Source organism: Scyliorhinus torazame, chromosome 2, assembly GCF_047496885.1.
Source record: "Scyliorhinus torazame isolate Kashiwa2021f chromosome 2, sScyTor2.1, whole genome shotgun sequence".
In the NCBI taxonomy this organism is placed as follows: Eukaryota; Metazoa; Chordata; class Chondrichthyes; order Carcharhiniformes; family Scyliorhinidae; genus Scyliorhinus; species Scyliorhinus torazame.
Window position 1 is genome coordinate 264,667,247 of NC_092708.1, and position 22,137 is coordinate 264,689,383.

At 48.1% G+C, this 22,137-nt stretch overlaps 1 protein-coding gene across 3 annotated transcripts in view; it reads right to left on the reverse strand.

The window, feature by feature from the left end:
* Positions 1 to 22,137, reverse strand: part of LOC140398239 (neutral alpha-glucosidase C-like) — a 352,477-nt gene that overhangs the window by 54,076 nt on the left and 276,264 nt on the right. For 2 of the 3 annotated variants that reach the window (XM_072486683.1, XM_072486666.1), the window contains one exon: positions 20,755 to 20,829. The exons of the other annotated variant lie outside the window; for it this stretch is intronic. In XM_072486683.1, the coding sequence (XP_072342784.1) occupies positions 20,755 to 20,829 (75 nt within the window). The remainder of the gene's footprint in view (positions 1 to 20,754; positions 20,830 to 22,137) is intronic. 3 annotated transcript variants of the gene reach the window in all.

The window sequence follows — 22,137 nt, forward strand, 5'->3', positions numbered from 1 at the left end:
TTCCAGTATGTGGCAGGTTTTAAATGTATCACACACAATGCAAAGTGCAGTCCATGGCACTGTACCACGAGGGTTGTGCAATCCAAGAAAAGCCACATACATGATCACTCCCCTGCTCATCCCGGATGGGATTTATTCTAGGTTTCTCTGGGAAGCTAGGGAGGAGATTGCAGAGCTTTGATCTTTAAGTCATCTTTGTCTACAGGAATAGTGCCAGAAGACTGGAGGATAGCAAATGTTGTCCCCTTGTTCAAGAAGGGGAGTAGAGACAACCCCAGTAACTATAGACCAGTGAGCCTTACTTCTGTTGTGGGCAGTCTTGGAAAGGTTTATAAGAGATAGGATGTATAATCATCTGGAAAGGAATAATTTGATTAGAGATAGTCAACACGGTTTTGTGAAGGGTAGGTCGTGCCTCACAAACCTTATTGAGTTCTTTGAGAAGGTGACCAAACAGGTAGATGAGGATAAAGCAGTTGATGTGGTGTATATGGATTTCAGTAAAGCGTTTGATAACGTTCCCCACGGTAGGCTACTGCAGAAAATACGGAGGCATGTGATTCAGGGTGATTTAGCAGTTTCGATCAGAAATTGGCTAGCTGGAAGAAGACAAAGGGTGGTGGTTGATGGGAAATGTTCAGACTGGAATCCAGTTACTAGTGGTGTACCACAAGGATCTGTTTTGGGGCCACTTCTGTTTGTCATTTTTATAAATGACCTAGAGGAGGGCGTAGAAGGATGGGTGAGTAAATTTGCAGATGACACTAAAGTTGGTGGAGTTGTGGACAGTGCGGAAGGATGTTACAAGTTACAGACGGACATAGATAAGCTGCTGCGCTGGGCTGAGAGGTGGCAAATGGAGTTTAATGCAGAAAAGTGTGAGGTGATTCATTTTGGAAGGAATAACAGGCAGACAGAGTACTGGGCAAATGGTAAGATTCTTGTTAGTGTGGATGAGCAGAGAGATCTTGGTGTCCGTATACATAGATCCCTGATGGGCCTTCTCCACTGCTTTGTGTGTGGCTGCATCTCTGCCAGCAGTGGGGCTAGGTCAAAGGGCATTGAGTTGTCGATCGCCTTTTCCATGACGAGTGTCGGAGTGTCAGTGCTGGAGGCTCGGCCACGGTTGCGGAGTTGTCCATAAGTGCTGACGCTTCCACGTCCATGTCCGAGATCGAGTCGTCGTCGTCCTGTTTGTCCGGATGCTAGCCCATGGTGTTTGTGTCTCTTGACTGTATGGCTTTACGAGGGGCGGTGGAGGCACTGATGTGCCTGGTGTGCTTTCCTTGAGGCAGATTCCCTGCCCTTAAGCTGGTCCACATGTTTCCATATGATCCTCTCATGGGTTCTGATCTTGCTCTCTTCAACACGATCCCAGAAGCCAAGTGGGCGCCATCCCTGAAATTAGGGACATGCACGGGGTCTCCTGGTTTAAGGCTTTTTTCAGGCATCCAGTGGTCATGGTACTTCTTTTGAAGGTCCTGCTTTGTCTCTATGTTCCCGCCTAGACGTGGAAATGTCAGGCTCAGGCATGTTCAATGGGGTTGGCCCATTTATAGCACCACTGGTGCTACACCTATTGTGACGTGAGGCACGATCTGATAATGGAATAGGAACCTCACCAGTTTTCTATCAAGAGATCCTGTATTCTGCTTCCTCATGCCTTGTTTGAATGTTTGCACCATCCACTACGCCAAACCATTCGAGGACGGGTGGCAGTCCGGAAGTACCTTACTCCGTTAGCATGTATAAATGATTGAAACTCCTCACTAGTGAATGGGTCCCGTTGTCTGTGACCAGTACCTCTGGTCTCCCGCGGGTGCTAAATGATTGACATAATTTCTCCTCGAGGTGTTGAAGGGCATCGGTGCACATCCACTCCTTGGAGTGGGTGTCTAAGAGGACCAGAAACATCGATCCCATGAATGGCTTTGAGAGGTCGGCATGCAAACGCACCCTGGAAGCCCTAGCCATTCCCAGGGATGGAGCAATGCGGACAAAGGGAGCTTCTGGTGTCCCTGACATGCATGGCATCATTTTACCATGCCCTCAATTTCACGATCAATTCCAAGCCACCACACATAGCTCTTTGCTAACATTTTCATCTTCTTGGTCCCAGTGTGTCCACTATGCAGGTCCTGTAGGATCATCTCTCATTCCCCATAGGAAGATATCATCCTCCACACTGAACTCTTGCTGCTTCATTATATAGTGTTGTAGCTCTGCCATGGGGCTTTCTGGCAACCCACCATGCAGGACGATGTGGTGTAATTTTGTCAACGTGGGATCCCTCTGGATCCACATATGAATCTGCACGGCTGTCACGGGCAGCGTGTCCATAAAGTTCAACATTACTTGTCCTCGTCCATTTCTGGTCTAGTGGGGGGCTCACAAGCAGCAGGAGTCAACTGAGAGCTTCAGCGTTTCCTATCTGTATACCCAGGCGATGCTCAAACATGTATTTGTAGGCCGCTAATAACAAGGTTCAGCGTTGGATCTGTGCTGAGGCTATCGGAGGAATCCCTTTGTCCTCCTTGAAGAGGCCCAGCAAAGACTTATGGTCAGTGATTATTAGGAAGTGGCACCAATAGACATACTGATACAATTTCTTCACCGTGTATACCATGGCCAACTCTACTTTCTCCATCTGGGCGTAGTGGCATTCCAATTCAGCAAGGGTCCTCGATGCACATGCTATTGGGCGTTCTGTGCCATCATCCCACCGATGGGACAATGTTGCTCCAATGTATACAGGTAGGCATCGCATATGAGGAGGGTCATAATGTGTTAACAGCTGGCAAGATAGCAGCTGCCTCTTCACTCCTGCAAACACTTCCTTCTGTGGCACTCCCCATGCCCATTTTCAGTTCTTCTTCAGTAGCTCGTGCAGAGGCTAAGTTGAGTAGCTAAGTGGCTAAGTTTGGGATAGATTTTCCATGATAGTTCACAAGCTCAGAAAGCGACCTCAGTTTGGTCAGATTTCTGGTGCTCCCTTTATGGTCTGGACATTTCTCCTACAGGGTGCAAGCCATCCTTATCCATGCTATATCCCAGGTTCCCCGACTGCTTTCGCCTGAAACACACACTTGCCTCTCTTCAGGTGGATGCCCGCTTGAGAGAATCACCTGAGGGTCTTTCAGAAGTTGTCCAAGCATGGGTTGCACGGTGGCACAGTGGTTAGCACTGCTGCCTCACGGCGCCGAGGTCCCAGGTTTGATCGCGGCTCTGGGTCACTGTCCATGTGGAGTTTGCACATTCTCCCCGTGTTTGCGTGGGTTTCACTCCCACAACCCAAAGATGTGCAGAGTAGGTGGATTGGCCACGCTAAATTGCTCCTTAATTGGAAAAAAAATTAATTGGGTACTCTAAATTTATTTTTAAAAAGAGTTGTCCAAGCACTCATTCTCTGTTGCCCCCGAAATGAGCATAACTCCAGGTTTACCGCTACTTCGGGCAGTCCCTGGAGGATATATTCCATTATTCTTTGGAATATCGCACATATGGATGAGACCCCGAAGGGGAGCCAGGTATACCCATACAGATTCCTGTTCATATTGATGGCAACGTACTTCTGTGATGCTGCGGCTAGTTCTAGTTGATGATATGCGTAGTTCATGTCTAGCTTCGTGAACGAGAACTCCTCCCAGCTTTGTGCACAGTTCGTCTACATGTGGCATGGGATACCAGTCCAGTCACGGGACCCTGTTCACTGTCAATTTATAATTATTGCAGAGACGAACTGTCTTATCCAGTTCCAACACCGGGATCACTGGTGCAGCCCACTCTGCAAATCGGACCGGGCATTTGTTACACAAATTTTCCAAGCGTCATAATTCGGTTTCTACCTTCTTGAGCAAGGCATAGGAAAACGGTGTGTTCTGAAGTAATTGGGATGAGCCTCCAGGTCAACGTAAATTCATGCCCTTGCCTTTAACATTTTTCCAAGGCACTCCAGGAAAACCTCTGTATATTTCCCGAGGACAGGCTGCTGGTGCCCACCGGATGATTTACTGCCAATCCAGGAGAAATGTTCATAGCCAATCGTAGCACCACAGGTTGGAACCCGACCCTTGTGAAAGCCAGACTGCCTGCTGCCCATGGGTGCCTGGGGTTGCGGTGGTACCTACGATGCTCAATATATGTCTAGTATACGTCACCCGCCGGGCCTTAGTATCACGCAAGCTCGAGAACAGAATGCCCATGCGAAGCCGGTGGAAGGTTTGTTGACCGATGATGGAGATGGCAGCCCTTGTGTTGATTTCCATTACCAGAGGTGAGCGTTGACATGAAGTCTAATCCAAATTGGTGCCACTTTAGGGGCTGTGATGCAATTTGCTGCAGCAGATCGTCCTCAGGCTGGGCCACAACCAAGGTCCTGCCTTGGGTGACCTTGTTGTCTGTCCAGGGCGGCATGTTCTTTGTAGATTCTGGTGGCTTTGGTTGTTGCACGCTCTGCGACCACAAGTATGGCAATGCAGCTGGTACTCCCTATCGTCTTTTAGGGAGGTGTCATGCTGGTTTGTGGTGGTTCCTGACCATCGAGTCCGGATGCAATGTTGTGTACTCGGTTTCTGCTTTGGAGGTGATTGAGTCATTCAAACACTGTTCTGAGAGGGCACTCACTTCTGTACAGGGGTCGTCCAACGTTATGGGAGCTGTCGTCAACGAAACCCTGGAGCTCCTGAACCCTCTTCTCAACACTCACAGGGCTAGCTCGATATCTCTTTTCAGATCTAGTGTTGGTTCTGTCAACAACTTACTCTGAGTTGCCACATTGTTGATCCCACACTCCAAACGATCCCTTAACATCTCAGAGAGGGATGGACCAAACTCACAATATTCTGCCAGCCTTCAGAGCCGGAATGTCTATAACCAACTCCCCAGAGACCGCACAGCCGCGTCAAACCGATACCGTTGCATTATCACAGTCAGTTTTGGGTCGTAATGATTCGCCACGAACTGCACTGGTTCATCAAACCACTTTGAGACCTGGGCTGCTGGGTAAGTGAGGCTCTTGATTATGCTGAAGGTTAGGACCCTGCAGGCTGTCAGGAGGACTACCTTCCTCACCATGATGCAATTTGCCTGGCAGAAATACCACATTGGCTTGGCATATTGGGCCAAATCCTCCAGGCCTGCATCAAAGCCCTCTAATTTCCTGAAGAGTGGCATTTTCAAAACTTTCTGATCTCATTCCTTCGCGGCAATATTCCAATGTGGCTGGGTTATCCAGAATCGCAATTGATGTTTTTACCTCATTGCCAGTATGAAGACCCAGGAGGCACTTGTAGGTGCAAATGCGAGTTTATTTTAGTTATAGAAAGTGACCGCTATGGCGGAGTACACCGTCCCAGTCTACCAGAATGCTGGTCCCTGTCCAGGGCTGGCTTTTACATAGTGTAGTAACGAGCCCCAGCTGGGCGTCCACCAACGGGAAAGCTCATGTTCCATGAGTCCCACGGAGAGATGGATTAGGATATCCCAGTGGACCTTGTGAGCATTATTACAGTAAGTATTTGAGTTTCATCACTATAGTAAATAGTGATCCTGATAGTTTCATGACTTCTGGGCATCATAGAGGGACTGGTGAAATGGGCAGACACATAGCAGAAGCAATTTCATGAAGGTAAGTATAAAGAGATGGTCTTTAGAAGGAGTAACATAAAGAGGCAGTATTATTTAAACAATATTACAGGTACAAAAATCTAAATCCAGTTATCCAAAAACCTGAGTTGTCTGAAAACCAGTCATTTTTATAAGCTGCCATACATTGATTTTAATTGCTATTAAATGGGTAAAATAACTTACTAGGACAATTCAGTTAAGTGCTGCATTGGTGCGATGGCATGCTGGACTAGTTATTGGCTTCTCATGCAGCCTTTTTCCTATGCTCTGAGCGACCCTTGACCCCATCCGCTCCAGATGGGCCAAATTTCATATATCTCCTATTAATTGAATTGAAGTTTTGATTTTTTTTCTCTGAAAACCGGCAAGATGTGAAATCTGGCTATCTGGATACTCTACTTGTAGTGTCAGGGAATTACAACAACAGAGGAACTGGGAGGTGCATATGCACCAATGTTCCAAAATGGTAGGACAAGTTGAGAAAGCAATTATAAAATCTTGGCTTCTAAAAAAGTCATCCCAAAGTTTATAAATCACTGGTTCGGCCTCAGCTGCGGTACTGTGTACAATTCTAAGCATCATACTTTTGGAAGAATGTCAAGGCTTTGGGAAAGGCTTTGAGAAGGTTTACCAGGATGGTGACAGGGGTGAGCGTCTTCAGTTATATGGAGAGATTGGAGAATATGGATTGTTATCCTTCAACCAGAGAAGGGAGGCCTAATAGAGGTATTCAAAGTTATGACAGGTTTTGATGGAGCTAGAACTGTTTCTTCTGGCAAGGCAAGTTCATAACCAGAGAACGATAGAGTTAAAATATTTGGCAGAATAACATATTGCGCACAAATGTCTTTAAAGACTGTTAAAATCTGGTTAACAGTGGTGGATTCAGATTCATTGAAACTTTCCAAAAACAATTGGACATATACTTGAAGAGAACTAAAATGACACAGTTATGGGGAAAAATCTGGGGCAGAGCTTTTCAAAAGAGTCAGAATGGGTAAGGCAGATGGAATGGTCTCCTTTGTACTGTAAGATTCTATGATGCGCTGTGCCAGCTGCTCTCAGTGCGCACTGTATGTATTTAACCAACTTCAGCCGCTTCATCAATGACCTGCCCTCCATCATAAGGTCAGAAGTGAGGATGCTTGCTGATGATTGCACAATGTTCAGTACCATTCATGACTCCTCAGACAGAGAAGTCGTCCATGTCCATATGCAACAAGATTTCAGATTTTGATTGGTAAATGGCAAGTAACATTCATGCCACACAAGTGCCAGATAAGGACCACCAGGGTGAGAGACTAACCATCTCCTCTTGACAATCAATGTCATTACCGTAGCTAAATTCCCCACTATAAACATCCTATTGACCAGAAACTGAGCCGAACCAGTCATTTAAATACTGTGACTACAAGAGCAGGTCAGAGGCTGGAAATTATGTACAAATAATTCACTTTCTGTCTCCCCAAAGTCTACCATCTAATGATAATAATAATCACGTATTGTCACAAGTAGGCTTCAATGAAGTTACTGTGAAAAGCCCCTAGTCGCCACATTCTGGCGCCTGTTCGGGGAGGCTGGTACGGGAATTGAACCCGTGCTGCTGGCATTGTTCTGCATTTGAAGCCAGCTATTTAGCCCACTGTGCTAAACCAGCCCCTCTACAAGACAGAATCAGGAGTGTGATGGAATACTCTTCACTTGGATGAATGCATCTCGAGCATCACTCACAAAGCTTTACACCATCCTGGACAAAGCAACCTGCTTGATTGGCACCCCATCCACCACTTTCAACTTTCACTTCCTCTATCACTAACAAACAATGGCAACAGTATGTCAAATATACAAGATGTAATGCAGCAACTCACCAAAGCTCCTTTGACAGAGCCTTCCAAACCCAGGGCGTCTACAACCTAGAAGGCCAAGGGAAGTACATGTATGGGAACAACAACACTTGCAAGTTCCCCTTCAAGCCAAACACAATCCTGACTTGGGAATACATGTCTTTCCATCACTGTCAGTGAATTAAAATCTTGGAACACCATTCCTAGCATCACTTTGAGTGTACCTACACCACATGGACTGCAGTGGTTCAAGAAGGCAACTCAACACGACCTTCTCACGGGCCATTCAGGAAAGCAATAAATGCTGGCCTAGCCAGCGACATCCACATTCTGGAAAGAACAAAAACAATATCGTTGAATTGTAAATAGTACATAAAAATTGTGTTAATGATATAAGACTAAAATTGCAAAATGATGCACTAATACTCATCAGTGAGACTATGTAGTCAACATGCAGCAACAAACTCGCCAGAATAATTTATTGGCTACTTTATGATAACAAACAATCAATGCAGCTGCTGGATCATTTATTTACTCGCATTGCAATTCCCAAACTGAGATTGCAGAATGAGCTACGGGGTTGCTCGGAATGTCTGCCAATGTATGCTGAAGTGAGGTTATTTCTCACAAAACACACAGATACTGACATAGTGGCCAGCTTGACAAATTGACTGTTGATCAGTTTAACTTAATGGGCTGGATTCTCCAGTCGCCGACGCCAAAATCGCGTTCGGCGAACATCCAGAAAATCCAAGTTTCCGACCAAATCGGGGGCAGTGCCGCTTTTGCAATGCGCCACCCCCTCCAAAACGGCGTACTCGCAGAGTATGCCGCACCACGTATCGACGGCCTCAGGACATTGCCTGAGGCCCGCCCTTGATGCTCTGCCCTGGACTGGCTGAGTTCCCAACGGCGTGGGTCTTTCATGGTCTCATCCGTCGGGAACTCAGCGTGGCGGCTGCGGACTCTGTCCAGCGCCACCACAGTCGGGGGGAGGGTCGATCTGCGGGCATGGGGGACGTTAGTCGGGGCTGGGGGCACTGTGGGGCGCGGGTGGTCCGGGGTGCGGGAGCCAGCCAAACGCGGGCACTATTTTGCGGGCCGGGTCCGAAGGCTCCATCCGCCATGTAGCACGGCGTGGTCGCTGCAGGCCGCCACTGTGCGCATGCGTGGCCACGGACTCGGCAATTCTCCGGGGCATATCGGCAACTAGAGCCGGGTGCTCTACGCTGCCGTCCTGCTAGTCACCGGCAAAACGGGGAATCGGTGGCCGTTTTGCGCCAGCTTTTCTGCCATAAAACTCCACACCATTCCCACACTAGTGTGGGGACATAGCCCCAGAATCGGAGAATCCAGCCCAATGTCTCCTGTTTGGGAATACAAAAAGGCAGGAGATGCCCTGGGCACCCCAGATATATAACTCACTGACTGCAAGGATACTCCATTGTTCCAGCGAACCTCCTAATCTAAGATCTATACTTATCCGATCATCACATCGAGACGTGATCAACCTTGATGATATTGGACGTGAGGGTTTGAGGGAGTAGTTTCCATCACTTGCCATTTGTAACTCCAGCAAGAGACCAGTGGCATCACCAAAGAAACTATTGAAAGTGGCTATCTTCAGTAACTGGAAAAAGGAGTCAGTCGAGTAACTATGACTCTGGTGTTTGACAGTTTTTACCAGTGTCTGATCGGAACCTCCACGTGGTACTCCTGGAAACTTCCTCTCAGCATTTGGATGTCTTAAACAGTGGACAATTCGGTTGTTGCTGTTGCTTGATTTCCTGCATATAGCGAGGATGGCTAATCCGACTGTTGCAAATCCATAGGTGATTTACGTAGATCATTAGGTGTATAAAAATGGATAGCCCTTATGGATTCGGTGCTGCGGGTTGGGAAGAGACCTGGTTAAAAAACGTCCCCGCAAGTGTGTCTAGTGTGGTGGGCTGTTGCGAAAAATGTGAAGGCTACAATTATTTCAGGCCTAAGAGATCAGGATTAGGTGTGAAGATCGCCTCGACTCAAACTGATGAGGTAGAATTAAGGCCTACTATGTATCCTATTGGAAACCATCAGTGAAGGAAGCCAGACCAAAGAGACTGATAGAAGAGCAAGACAGGACAGATGTGGAGGTCGTGGAGTTAGCCCCGTTGGAAGAAGAGGTTAGCCCATTGAATATAACAACTCACAGCTTTTACAATCAGATGTTCCGTGGTGTTAAAGCAGGAATGAATATCGATAGCTTCACGCAGAAAAGTGCTGGCGAAGAGACAGAAAGTACGGTCACGTACATAGCGCCTGTGCTGTTAGAGCCCAGCGAAAATATAACCGCAAGGGAAATGATAGTGATTCAGTACCCCCTAGACTGTTTGCTTTGGTGTAAGTGTGATACCCTCCTCCCTAGCATGGGGGAATTCACATGAAAAGGAAACATCAGGTGAAGCAGATTAAAATCAAATGCTTCAGTTGTGCCTAAACTGGAGAATACAATGCGATAGCTTATCGCTATGGGGAAATGCAAGGGGTTGGAACCACCTCCTAGTGAAGTAGAGTTATTGGAGTGTGAATTGTGTGGCTTGTATTTCACATCCAAAAGGGGCCTTAGTCAACATGAGCGAATCATCCACCCTGAACTGTGGAATCAAAAACAAATACTTGAAATAGCAAAATCTAAGATGACAGTTAGGAAGGATAAAATTTGGACACAGGAAGAAACAGAGTTGTTAAAAACTCTGGTTATGAAATATCAGGGAATGAAAGACATAAATAAGAAGATAACGGAGCATATCCCGTCTAAGACAAATAAACAAGTGAGCGATAAGAGGAGGGTTTTGCTGAAGACAGAAGAAAAATTAGCGAGTAGAGAAGCTAATGAAGATAATCGGGAAAAGATGCACAGGCTAGTGTGGAAGATCTAGTTGAGGATGGAGGAAACCCCAGAAGACACATTCAGAGACATCCCCCAGTCAAGTTTCCCAAACACCGAAACTTAGATGAACAACTTGGGATAGCGGAGAAATTACTGGGTGGTAGAAGTAGCCAGGAGGAAAAGACCAAGTGTGTTAGTCGAGTAGAAAGCATCACTTTGGAGATTATAAGAGAGAGCCAGCCAGCGAAGACGAAGCACAAAGCCAAGAGGCAGAAAGCACAGTTTTAAGGAGGGAGTAAAAATACCCAATGTAAGAAGCGCCTAAACAAACGCCAGAATAAACTACAGTGAAGTGAAGGGCTTACAATAGGACCTGGAGACAGCAGAAAAGGGGAGGTGGGGAAGCGGGGGAGGTGCCGAAAAGGAACAATGTGTAGCTTGTAAATTATAAACGTTTCATCCACTTCTTGTACAGTATAAAAACGCAAACTGAAATAAAAATATATATATTTTTAAAATATAAGAAGCGCCTATCCTCTAAAAAGACCTGGGGCTGGATTCTCTGCAGCACTTCGCCGAAATCGCGTTTGCCGCAGGGGCGGAGAATCGTGGCCGGCGCCACTCCCGCGATTCTCCGGTCCCCAGAGAATAGCTCGCGCGCGGATTACGTGACGCAGGTGGGGGACAATTGACAGAGGCCTCCCCCAGCGATTCTCCGGCAAAACTGGCCGAGTTCCCGACGGCGTGGTTCTAACCACGTTTTGCCTGTCGGGAACATCGGGTGGCGGCTGCGGACTCCGTTCGCGGCCGCCCTGGTGGGGGGCAGGGGGATCAAGCACCGGGGGGGGGGACCTCAAGGGCGGCCGGGGCGGCGATCGGGCGCCTTGGATCCGCGGGTGCGCACCATCTCGGGAGGGGCCTACCTTTTGAGGTTGCTCTGCGGTCCGAGTCCGCCATGTCGCACGGGGCAGCCGCCGCAGGCCGCCACCGTGCGCATGTGCGGACTCCTGACCGGATGTTCGGGGGTCGTTTCTGGAGCCAGAGCTTCGAGCTGCTCCCCGGGGGCCTGTTGGGGCCCTGCTAGCCCCCTGCAGGTAGGAGAATGACTCTTGACTTTTTCAAGGGAAGTCAAGAATGTAAACGCTGGCGTGGAGATATAGCCCCATTTTTGGAAAATCTAGCCCAAGGTTTAGAGAGATCCAGACACTTTTCACTAAAGACAGAAAAAAGTTAGCCAGGCAAATCATGGGTGCCCCATCCACCTTGAAGTGCCCTCTCGGTAAGACTGAGCTTGAGAAGAGTTTCAGAGGGAAACCTTCGCTGCCGAATAATGTGACGAACCTCATCCGATTTGCCAGATACAAGGGGAGCAGGCAGTACGCCCTATTAAGTGAGCCAATCACAGGGAAAGAGATAGAAGGAGCCCATAGGTCTATGGATAAGAACATAGCAGCAGGGCCGGATGGAATGAAGGTGGAAGATATCTTGGATATCCAGGCAGAGCATGAGGATAGATTACCCTGGTTACTAGCCTTGTGGTTGAAACCTTTGGCTTGATACCTTTGGTTCTGAAGAAGAGCCGTACTATTTTGCTCCCTAAGACTGAGGATGCCGAAATGTTAAAGAACATTGATAACTGTCGACCCATAACAATTGGTGCCGTTTTATTGAGGCTCTATACAAAGATCGTGGCGAAGAGGTTGAATGAGGCTATGGGAATTAACCCCAGACCGAAGGGGTTCCTCAGAGCTACCCCTGGTTGTAATGAAAATATCGTGATCTTGAAGAATATTATGAAATGGGCCAAAAGAAATAAAGAAGAGCTTTGTGGATTTGGCTAAGGCATTCGATTCCGAAGGGCATGTAATGCATCATCAAGGCTCTACAGCGCGTAGGATTGCCGAAGTCTTTCATTTCATTAATTGAAGACTTTTATACTGATACATCTACAGCCATAGAGTGTAAAACTGGTCAAACAGGACAAATCCACATTCGGAGAGGTGTTAAGCAGGGGAACCCATTAACACTAATCCTATTCAATATCACATTGGATCCATTGATATGCTCTCTACAGGATGCAGGTTTGGGGGTTCGACTGCCGGTGAATGGACAAGACATCAACTGTGCAGCACCAGCATTCTCAGATGACATCGCACTCCTGGTGAACTCTTATGAGAAGATGGAACAAAGGACAAAGAAAAGTACAGCACTGGGTCAGGCCGTTTGGCCCTCCAAGCCTGCACTGAACATGCTGCCCATCTAAACCAAAATCTTCTACACTTCTGGGGTCCGTATGCCTCTATTCCCATCCTATTCATGTATTTGTCAAGACGTCCCTTTTACGTCACTATCGTTCCTGCTTCCACCACCTCTTCTGGCAGTGAGTTCCAGGCACCCACTACCCTCTGTATAAAAAACTTACCTCGTACATCTCCTTTAAACTTTGCCCCTCGCACCTTAAACGTATGTCCCCTAGTAATTGACCCTTCCACCCTGGGAAAAGGCTTCTGACTATCCACTCTGACCATGCCCCTCATAATTTTGTAAACTTCTATCAGGTCTCCCCTCAACCTCTGTCGTTCCAGTGAGAATAAACCGAGTTTATTCAACCTCTTCTCATAGCTAATGCCCTCCATACCAGGCAACATCCTGGTGAACTTCCTCTGCACCTTCTGCAAAGCCTCCACATCCTTCTGGTAGTATGGCAACCAGAATTTAACACTATATTCCAAGTGTGGCCTAACTAAGGTTCTATACAGCTGCAGCATGACTTGCCAATTTTTATATCCAATGCCCCAGCCAATAAAGGCAAGCATGCATATGTCTTCTTGACTACCTTCTCCACCTGCATTGCCATTTTCAGTGACCTGTGGACCTGTACACCCAGATCCCTCTGCCTGTCAATAGTCTTAAGAGTTCTACCATTCACTGTATATTTCCCACCTGCGTTAGACCTTCCAAAATGCATTACCTCACATTTGTCCAAGATGTTATCCCATATTTCTGGGGCATGTTCATTCGTAAAGAATGCCTGTATAAAGAGACATAACAAAATTCGAGACCAACTTCAAAATTTCAGCGCCAAATTTAGATGGAAGTCTTATCTTGAGCCAAGACTCATAGATCAGAAGGGAGGTTTATGGAAACCAGACCTGATCCTCGTTAAAGGGAAGGCAGTAGCTGTAGTTGATGTAGCAATCCGCTGGGAGGATATGAATCACGCCTTAGAAAAAGCATGGGTGGGTGTGGCATGGTGGCGCAGTGGTTAGCACTGCTGCTTCATGGCACCGAGGTCACGGATTCGATCCCGGCACCAGGTCATTGTTTGTGTGGAGTTTGCACATTCTCCCGGTGTCTGTGTGGGTTTTACCCCCAAAACCCAAAGATGTGCAGGTAGGTGGACTGGCCATGCTAAATTGCCCCTTAATGGGAAAAAAAGGAATTGGGCACTTTGAATTTACAAAAAAAAGAAAAAGCATGGGTGGAAAAGCAACGCCTTTGTGAAGAGATCGTCCACTTGATGGGAGGCTCCAAAGTCAAATTCTTCGGTTTTGTCGTAAGAGCTCGAGGGATGTGGCTGAAGGTGAACAACAACCTGATGCAATTCCTGGGAGTGCACTGGTATAAGAAATTCGTCCAGCTTGGCTCGAGACTCATCCTGTCTCTAACTGTTAGACTTTACAAATCCTTGGAGACCAGTAAGAGGCAGGAACTGTGTGCGTCGATAGACCATCAACGATGTGGTAATGACTATTTAAAGTCAACAGATCCCCAGCCAGTTGGTATGGTGCATCACTTTTTTTTTGGATGCAATGGGTTGTAGTTCAAATTGTTAAAATGTCTATCTTAATTGTTTGGAATTAAGTACAATGTTAATTAGTTATTGGTTACTGCTAAATACAGTTAAATTAATTATCAGTTATTGTTAAATGTAATTATAATTTGTAATAAAATCAGCAACACAGTCAAACGATGTGCTATTTGGGTAGGTCATTAAGACCACTAACCATATGATTGGTTGCCCGAATTCTAGTACCTCCTGAAAGTGAGAATCCGCGCTCGTTAGCTTAGTAGGGTAGGTTTTCCATCATTTTCACTGCGTAGCACATCTCAGGAGAATGACTGACGTGGACGAGCCACGTTAAGATTCGAACAGGGCAACCTCGGTCATTTTATAATAACTCCAGCAAGAGATCAGTGGCACCCACAAATAAACTACTGAAGGTGGCTATATTTAGTAACTGAAAAAAGGAGTCAGTCGAGTAACAAGCAGAATTTATTCATTAACACAGTAGTGTGGACACAAGTCGCCGGTCCTTTCTCTCTGTCGGTCATTACAATCTGGCCGACTTTATATACAATGTATCGCCACCCCGTAGTTAGCGGAGGAGTTCATACTCCTAGAGCCACATGGGGAAAATTTGTAAGCTTGCCACGTGTGTCTCATGTGGGTTACTACACACCCTACTCCCCCACCATCAAGTCCGAAGACCCCCTCAGGGACAGGTGAGGATAACGAAGAATACGCAGGTGCTTCGGCCAGGGCACATCACCTCTCAGCAGAGAAACTGGAGTAGCCAGTTTGTGGACTTCCATGCTGCGCCGATCCACCGACGTTTGTGGTTGGATCGCCACATTGGGGAACCACTTGGTGGTGGATGGACAACGACGTTGGAGGAGATCTCAGAAGTCGGGGTTTCCCTATCGGAATCTGACGACCACATAGCGGGCATCTCGTTATCCCTTGGAGATGAAGATGGGCCGGATGCATAGGCCTGAACTGCGGCGGAACACTGGGTTAAGGTCCCCCGAGGCAATGCGGCCGGTCGGAGGATAGACGATGAACGACGAGGAGCGGAAGGAGAAGCAGATGCCCGGGCAGAAGGCGACTGAGATGACGCTTCATGAGTCGGTCTCGCACACAGACTTGGTACGAAACGGGACCAGTCTGATGAATGATGACCCCTGGAAGCCAACGAGGAACCTCACCGAAGTTGCGGGCACAGATCTCTTGGTCAGCTGCAAAACCGCGTATGGGACGGCGGCCATCGGGGCAACACCCTTGTTTATCTTGTGAGCAGTGCACTTTGGCGCCGATGCCAGGGAGCATCAAACCCAACCGAGTCCAAAGATGGCAATCCATCAACAGTTCGGCTGGAGCAACCCTCATAACAGCATGAGGATTGTTGTGATACGAGAAGAGAAAACAAGCCAGCCTGGTGTCCATTGAACCAGTAGTCTGCTTTTTTTAAGCCCGCTTCACCATCCGCTCAGCGCAATCGCCAGGCCATTCGAAGCTGGATGATAGGGTGTTGTGCGGACATGGAGGATGCCATTCATCTGGACGAAGGCAACAAACTCCTCATGGATAAATGAGGCCACATTTTCTGTTACCAAGACCTCCGACAATCCATACATGGCGAAAGATGCATGTAACTGGTCGATGGAGGCGTGGGAAGCGATAGACACTATCTCGTGAACCTCCAGCCACTTTGAATTGCATCCAGTAAGATGAGAAACATCGAGCCCGGCAAAATCCGCATGAATGCGGGCTCAAGAACGCCCTGGCCAATCCCATGGGTGAAGAGGCGCAGCTACGGGAAACATTTGGTTGGCCTGACACACACAGCAGCGCTGGGCGATGTTGGTACCAATGCCGGGACACCAGATGTAGCATCTTCAACGTGGAAATCCCTGGATGCGCAGCATCCAAGTCCTTCAAAACGAGCGATTGGTCCATTTTGGGAATGTTGACTCTAGTGCCCCACAGGTCAACACCGTCCTCAACAGTCAGCCCCAATATCTTCGTCAAAAATGCTTTGAGTTCAATGGAAAGCTGTTGCCATGGGCCACCGGCCAAAACTAGATGGTGTACCTTTGCAAGGATCAGATCCTACTGCTTCCAGTCCCGGATACAGGCAGCCGTCAGAGGCAGAGTGTCCATAACGTTGAAGACAGTCACGCATTCGTCTGCCATGGGTGAGTCGACGGACACAGCGAGTAAAGGAGACGACTTAATGCATCCGCATCTGCTATAGATGAGTAGGGTCTGCATTTGAATGAATACTGATAAGCTGTCAAAAGGAGAGCCTATCATTGAATGCAGGCCAAAGCATCCGGCGGAACTGCATCTTCCCAGAATAAGGCAAGCAACGGTTTGCGATGAGTAATGACATGAAAATGGTGGCCATACACGTACTGATGGAACCACTTGACGCTGAAGGTGACCACCAGTCCTTTTTCAATTCACGTATAGTTGCGCCCCGCAGAATTCAACGCCCTGGAGGCATAAGCAGCAGGACAATCCAGGCCGTCGCCCATGCGGTGGGAAAGTATAGCACCGATGCCATATGATCACGCATCGCAGGCTAGGATAGTTGCTTGTCAGCAGTGCACTTTGGCGCCGATACCGGGGAGCATCACACCTAACCGAGTCCGAAGATGGTGGCGTCAAAATGTGTGAGGACCTTAGAAGGAGCCAGTGGTCGCTTCATGTGCCGAAAATCAGCATCCTGGTCTTTGCCCATGTTCAAGACCTGTCTTTCTGCAACAACCAATGAAGGGGCCCAGGATGGTAGCCAAGTTCAGCATAAAGCAGCCAGAAATGAGAAAAGTTCTGTCACATTCTCCAGTGCCGAGGCTAACTGGATAGCTTGCACCTCGTCAGCCACAGGATGGAGGCCATTGGTGAAATGAACTGGCCGGATGATCCCGAGGTCCTCTAACTGCTGCAATTCAGCCTCCACTTTCCCAACAATGGCGTAGGGGATCAGTCTGGCATGGAAAAAATTAGGCTCAGCCTGCTGATCGACCTGGATCTTTGTCACAGCCCCCTTTATCTTTTCCAAACCCGGTCCAAAAACATTAGGGAATTTGTTCAATATCGCATGCAACCCTCCAGTCTCGACTCAGAGAATTTGTAGGCAGTCGAGGTGTAACCGGTGCAACCAGTCACGGCCTAGCAGACTGGGCCCATCCCTTCTCACTACAATAAGGTCACAGGGGCGAGAGTGGAGCTCATTAAAGGCAGGCATTCTCTGTTTTAGGTAGCAAGGCAGGCCTGTGAATTGGTTAAGGTCAATTCACTCACCCCAAGGCAGATACAGTCAAAAGTGCTGCGGAGAACCACAGAGACAGCCGCACCGGTATCCGATTCCACTAAGATGCCTGGGCTGCAGATGTCGCCAGACCTCAGGTCCAGGGGTTGATCTCTGGGTTGCCCCAGGTCAAGGGGTTGATCTCGCATCTCGCCCTGCGAGAACCGGGACATCAGGGAGTGCCCATATTAACAGGAGAGGGTTCCATTCCCTCAATGTTCAGATTGTGTGCGACCACCACCTTAGAATCATACATGTTTGTGCCTGCTACCCTGGGAGCGTGCATGACAGCTACATCCTGGCCCATTCAGAGATCCCCAGTGTATTTGAGGACCAATCCAGGATGATGGGTTGATTCATGGGGGACAAGGGATACCTGCCAAGGATCTAGACTGAAACCTGGTACAATGAGGCCCACATTGCCACCCATGATGTCATTGAGCAGTGCATTGGGTTGCTCAAAATGCGGTTCCGATGCCTGGACTGGTCTGTTGATGCCCTGCGGTACACACCCCCAGAGGGTCTCCCGCATTGTGGTGGTCTGCACTCATAATCTGGCACAGCAGCGGGGCAAAATGCTGGAGGAGTAGGTGGACCAGGAGCGGCTGGAGGACAACCGGGAGGAGGAGCTGGAGGATTGAGGACAGGTTGTGGATAAGATACAACATGCCAGGAGGAATAAGAAGGCCCTCATGGTCTTCATATTCTTGTAGGACGAGGCTAAGTCTGTCAGCTCTGCACCCCCCTCTTTCTCCCCACCACATACTCCCCCACCCAATTCCCCCCCCCAAGCTCCCCAATCCCCTCCCTCGCATCACACCGCCCCATCCCCAACCACCCTGTTCCCCTCCCTAAAGGTTTGTGGAACATCACTCTAAGGTGATGGGCCTGTGTTGGCACAGGTCACTATACAAGGTCGGAGAGTAATGGTCACTCGCTGTGAGGAAAGCTCAGGTGCTCCTCAGAATATGTCTTACACCTGTCTTTCTGCTGACAATATGCTCACACCATCCTCATGACTGAGTCTGCATTGGGCTCTTGATCTTGGACCACTGTGTTGAGGGGGATGGGGGGAATTAGGGGATGGAAGTGGTAGCAGGCCCACTGTAAAGATTAACATGGCAGAGGCTTTACGAGTATCAGATATGACAAGATTTAACAGTGAACATTTTAATGTAACAGATTTCCATTTCCCCTAGCTACAGATAGTGACCTCACCAGTGCCCATTCAGTTCTTCGCGCTCATCTTGATCCTCTGTGGTCTAGTGCTGTACTTGGTGTGCCCCAAAGTACATCAGATGTGGAGGCAACCTGCTGCTTTCCGTATCCTGTAGCCTTTGATGCCCTTGATGGGCATCCTCTGGAGGACCTGGAGCCAGAGGGCCCAGGCTGACTTACCGGTGTCACAGGTGTCGCCATGCCACCCTGTTCTGCCCGCTGTCCTTCAGATGCACCTATGTCAGGAGGGAGTGATTCAGAAGAACTGGAGATCGGCATAGTCTCCTTGGTGGCAGTCCCCGGGTTGGGCTCTAGCGCTTCTTCATCCCTGTGAGTGCCTGTAGCGTCAAGGGTAACCCCAAGGGATGGAGGAGCAGCTGGAGTGAGCTCTAGAAGCATCTGAGTTATGTGGCTCTGCCAGTCCTGGAGGCTCCCCATTGTCTGAACCATGGTGCTGATGGCCCTCAGCGATGCTCCTCAGTGACGGGGCCATGCTCTCAAGTGTCTCGGCAATGCCCACCTGTGCCTAGGACATGTCCCTCAGCCATGGTCATCACAGACTGAACCTAGCCTTGGACACCACCACTCAAGACACGGACGTCGTGCTCCAAGTTTTCTACTGCGGTCGTCACCCCAGCTATGGTGGCCTGGGTGCCATGCGTTGCCCACACCATCTCCTGCGCCAGAAGGCTTTGGGACTCCTGCAATCAGCCTTGCAGTCACTGGAATCTCACTGATGCTCTCTCCTGAATCTCACGGCTCTGGCCTTTCATCTGCATCAGCTCTGGGAGAACCATGTCCAGAGGCTTGACATCTGGCTGGGACCCAGATGTGTCCGACTGCTATCTCACTTGGATGTTCCTGCCTCCACCTGATGTGCATCAACAGCTGTGTGGTGCTGACCAGATAGTGCGCCCGAAGCTTGTCCACTAATGTCGCCACTGAGGTGTGTGTCTGCGCTGGTGGAAGGTGCGGGGACAGCTGTGACACATCGCGCTGATCTCCTCTGACGTATTCTCTTGGGTGGTGGGGGGTTAGGACACTGGATGGCCTGGCCTCATCAAATGGTGACCCTGCAAGACAATGGATGTGTGGCCTTGAGAGGGAAGGATAGGTGTCTGGGACATAAACAACTCACTTGAGGCAGGTCATCTGTATGAAGGGACAGTGGATCCTCACCTCTCTGGCACTGTCCTCGCTGTTGGTAATTGCTCTCTCATCAGGCATTCCCCGTGAACTTTAGGGCCCATTACTCATTGGGGGAGGACTCAAATCTCTGGGACTCATGCCCCTTTCTTTGCCCTGTCCCTCTTATTATGAGCGATTTTCTCCTGCAGGGACAAAGAGAGGACATTGTGAGCCACACACTTGATAGATCAGGTGGGTCTATAGCAGGTGGCATGTGAGGGCTCCGCACCGAGACAAGAAAGGCTGACAGTGGTGCATTCTAGGGGGTTCTGAGGAACAAGCTTGAAGGTCAAATGTTGGGTGGGTCTGAGGTGTCAGCCAGTCGATTGGGGGGAGGTGCATTTAGGCAATGGATGTGTGGTAGGCTCAACTGATGCCAGTGGAGAGGTGGTAACTTACCCATGCAGCTCATTGGAGATTGTTTGACTTCTTCCGACATTGGATGGCGGTTCTCCTGGACATGCTGCCCACACTCACTGCAGCTGCCATTGCCTCCCAGGCAGCATTGCTGACCCAGCTGAGGGTCATGCAAAAAACCCTGCCAAACTCAGCCAAAATGACACTTTCAAATTTTCCTGCTGAATTGCGCCCATGGTTGCTATGGTGGTAAATGAAGGCCAATTTATTGTTTCCACACTCATTAGAAGTTGGATTAGTGTTGCACAATTGTCCAAACTCATTCTGAGTTTGTTATTTGCAACCAGCCAGCAGAGGAGATGCTTTTCCCAATATTTTGGGTTGGATGTGAACTCAGATCACATTGGTGAAAGGACAGCATCCAAACCAGTGCTGCATCCCTCTCAATGGCAATAACTGCCATTATTGGCGGCGGAAACTCTGTCAGGGCTATCTTCCCTCTGATCTTGAAAATGCTGCACCAGATTCCAGCTGAAACATATTGGATACTTACACTATCAAGGGTTACAGAAACACGCAGAGTTTGTTCGCCATCAAACCGCTGTAATGTTCTGAGATGGTACCACAGCTTTAGGAAAAATAAAATGAAACAGAGGCTGTCACAAAAATAATGTTGTTGTAATTAACAAGAACAGTTTCAACACAAGAAAATGTGCCTAGATGTAGTAGACGGAAGAGGAAAATTGTAGAATGAACATCTGTCAGAGGAGCCTGGAAAGATGCCTGAAGATGAGGTGGATGGCCTAGAGGTAGTGACTGAGGGTGTAATGGAACAACTATCAAAGGAGTTTGAAGGTAAAGGGCTTTGTGATACTTACAGTGATGAAGGTCACGAGGTAGGTGTTGAGAAGGTAAACTAGCATAAGTAGGAAGAGGTAGGTGATTAAAGGTGAGGGTGAAGAGTTAGGAAGGTACCAGAAGATGAGGTGGATTTTGAGGAAGTGCGTAAATTGAGGTGAAAGCGCCAGGGTTTTAAAAGATGGATGAAGATAATATTGAAGATGTAGATTTTGAGGAGAAGAGTCAGATGAGTTTGAAGAGTTAGAGGAGATGGGTAAGGAGAGGGTATGAGTGAAGATGAAGTTGAAGGATTAGGCTTTTAGGAGATGAGTGAAGGTGAGGGGAATGAGGTAGGAGATGATATTGAAGGTGTAAGAGATGAGACACAGTGAATGCTGGCCTCAGAACCCTGGATAAGGTTTTGGAGTATGCTGCTCTGAAAGCTAGGAAGAGGAAATTAATAAAATGAAAAGGAGAAATAACAATGCTGGGAATCCAATCTCTGCAGAGAAAATATACAGGTATAATGTTTCATATATCAGACTATCACATCCAAGACATCCCAACTTAACATTTCTCTTTACAAATTCTGCCTAAGCAGAAGATGGAGTTTTGGGAATTGATTTACACAATATTGGTAAAAGTGTTAATAGATACATAGAAGATAGGAGCAGGAGGAGGGCTTTTGGCCCTTCGAGCCTTTTCCACCATTCATCACGATCATGGCTAATCATCCAATTCAATAGTCTAATCCTGCTTTCTCCCCCTAGCCTTTGATCCCATTCTCCCAAAGTGCTATATCCAGCTGCCTCTTGAATATATTCAAAGTTTTAGCATCAACTACTTCCTGTGGTAATGAATTCCACAGGCTCACCACTCTTTGGGAGAAGAAGTGTCTCCCTATCTCTGTCCGAAATGGTTTACCCTGAATCCTCAGGCTCAGGTTCTGGACACACCTATCATTGGTAACATCTTCCCTGCATCGACCCTGTCTAGTCCTGTTAGAATTTTATAAGTCTCTATGAGATCCCCCCTCACTCTTCTGAACTCCAGCGAGAACAATCCCAACCTAGAATCATAGAATCATAGAATCATA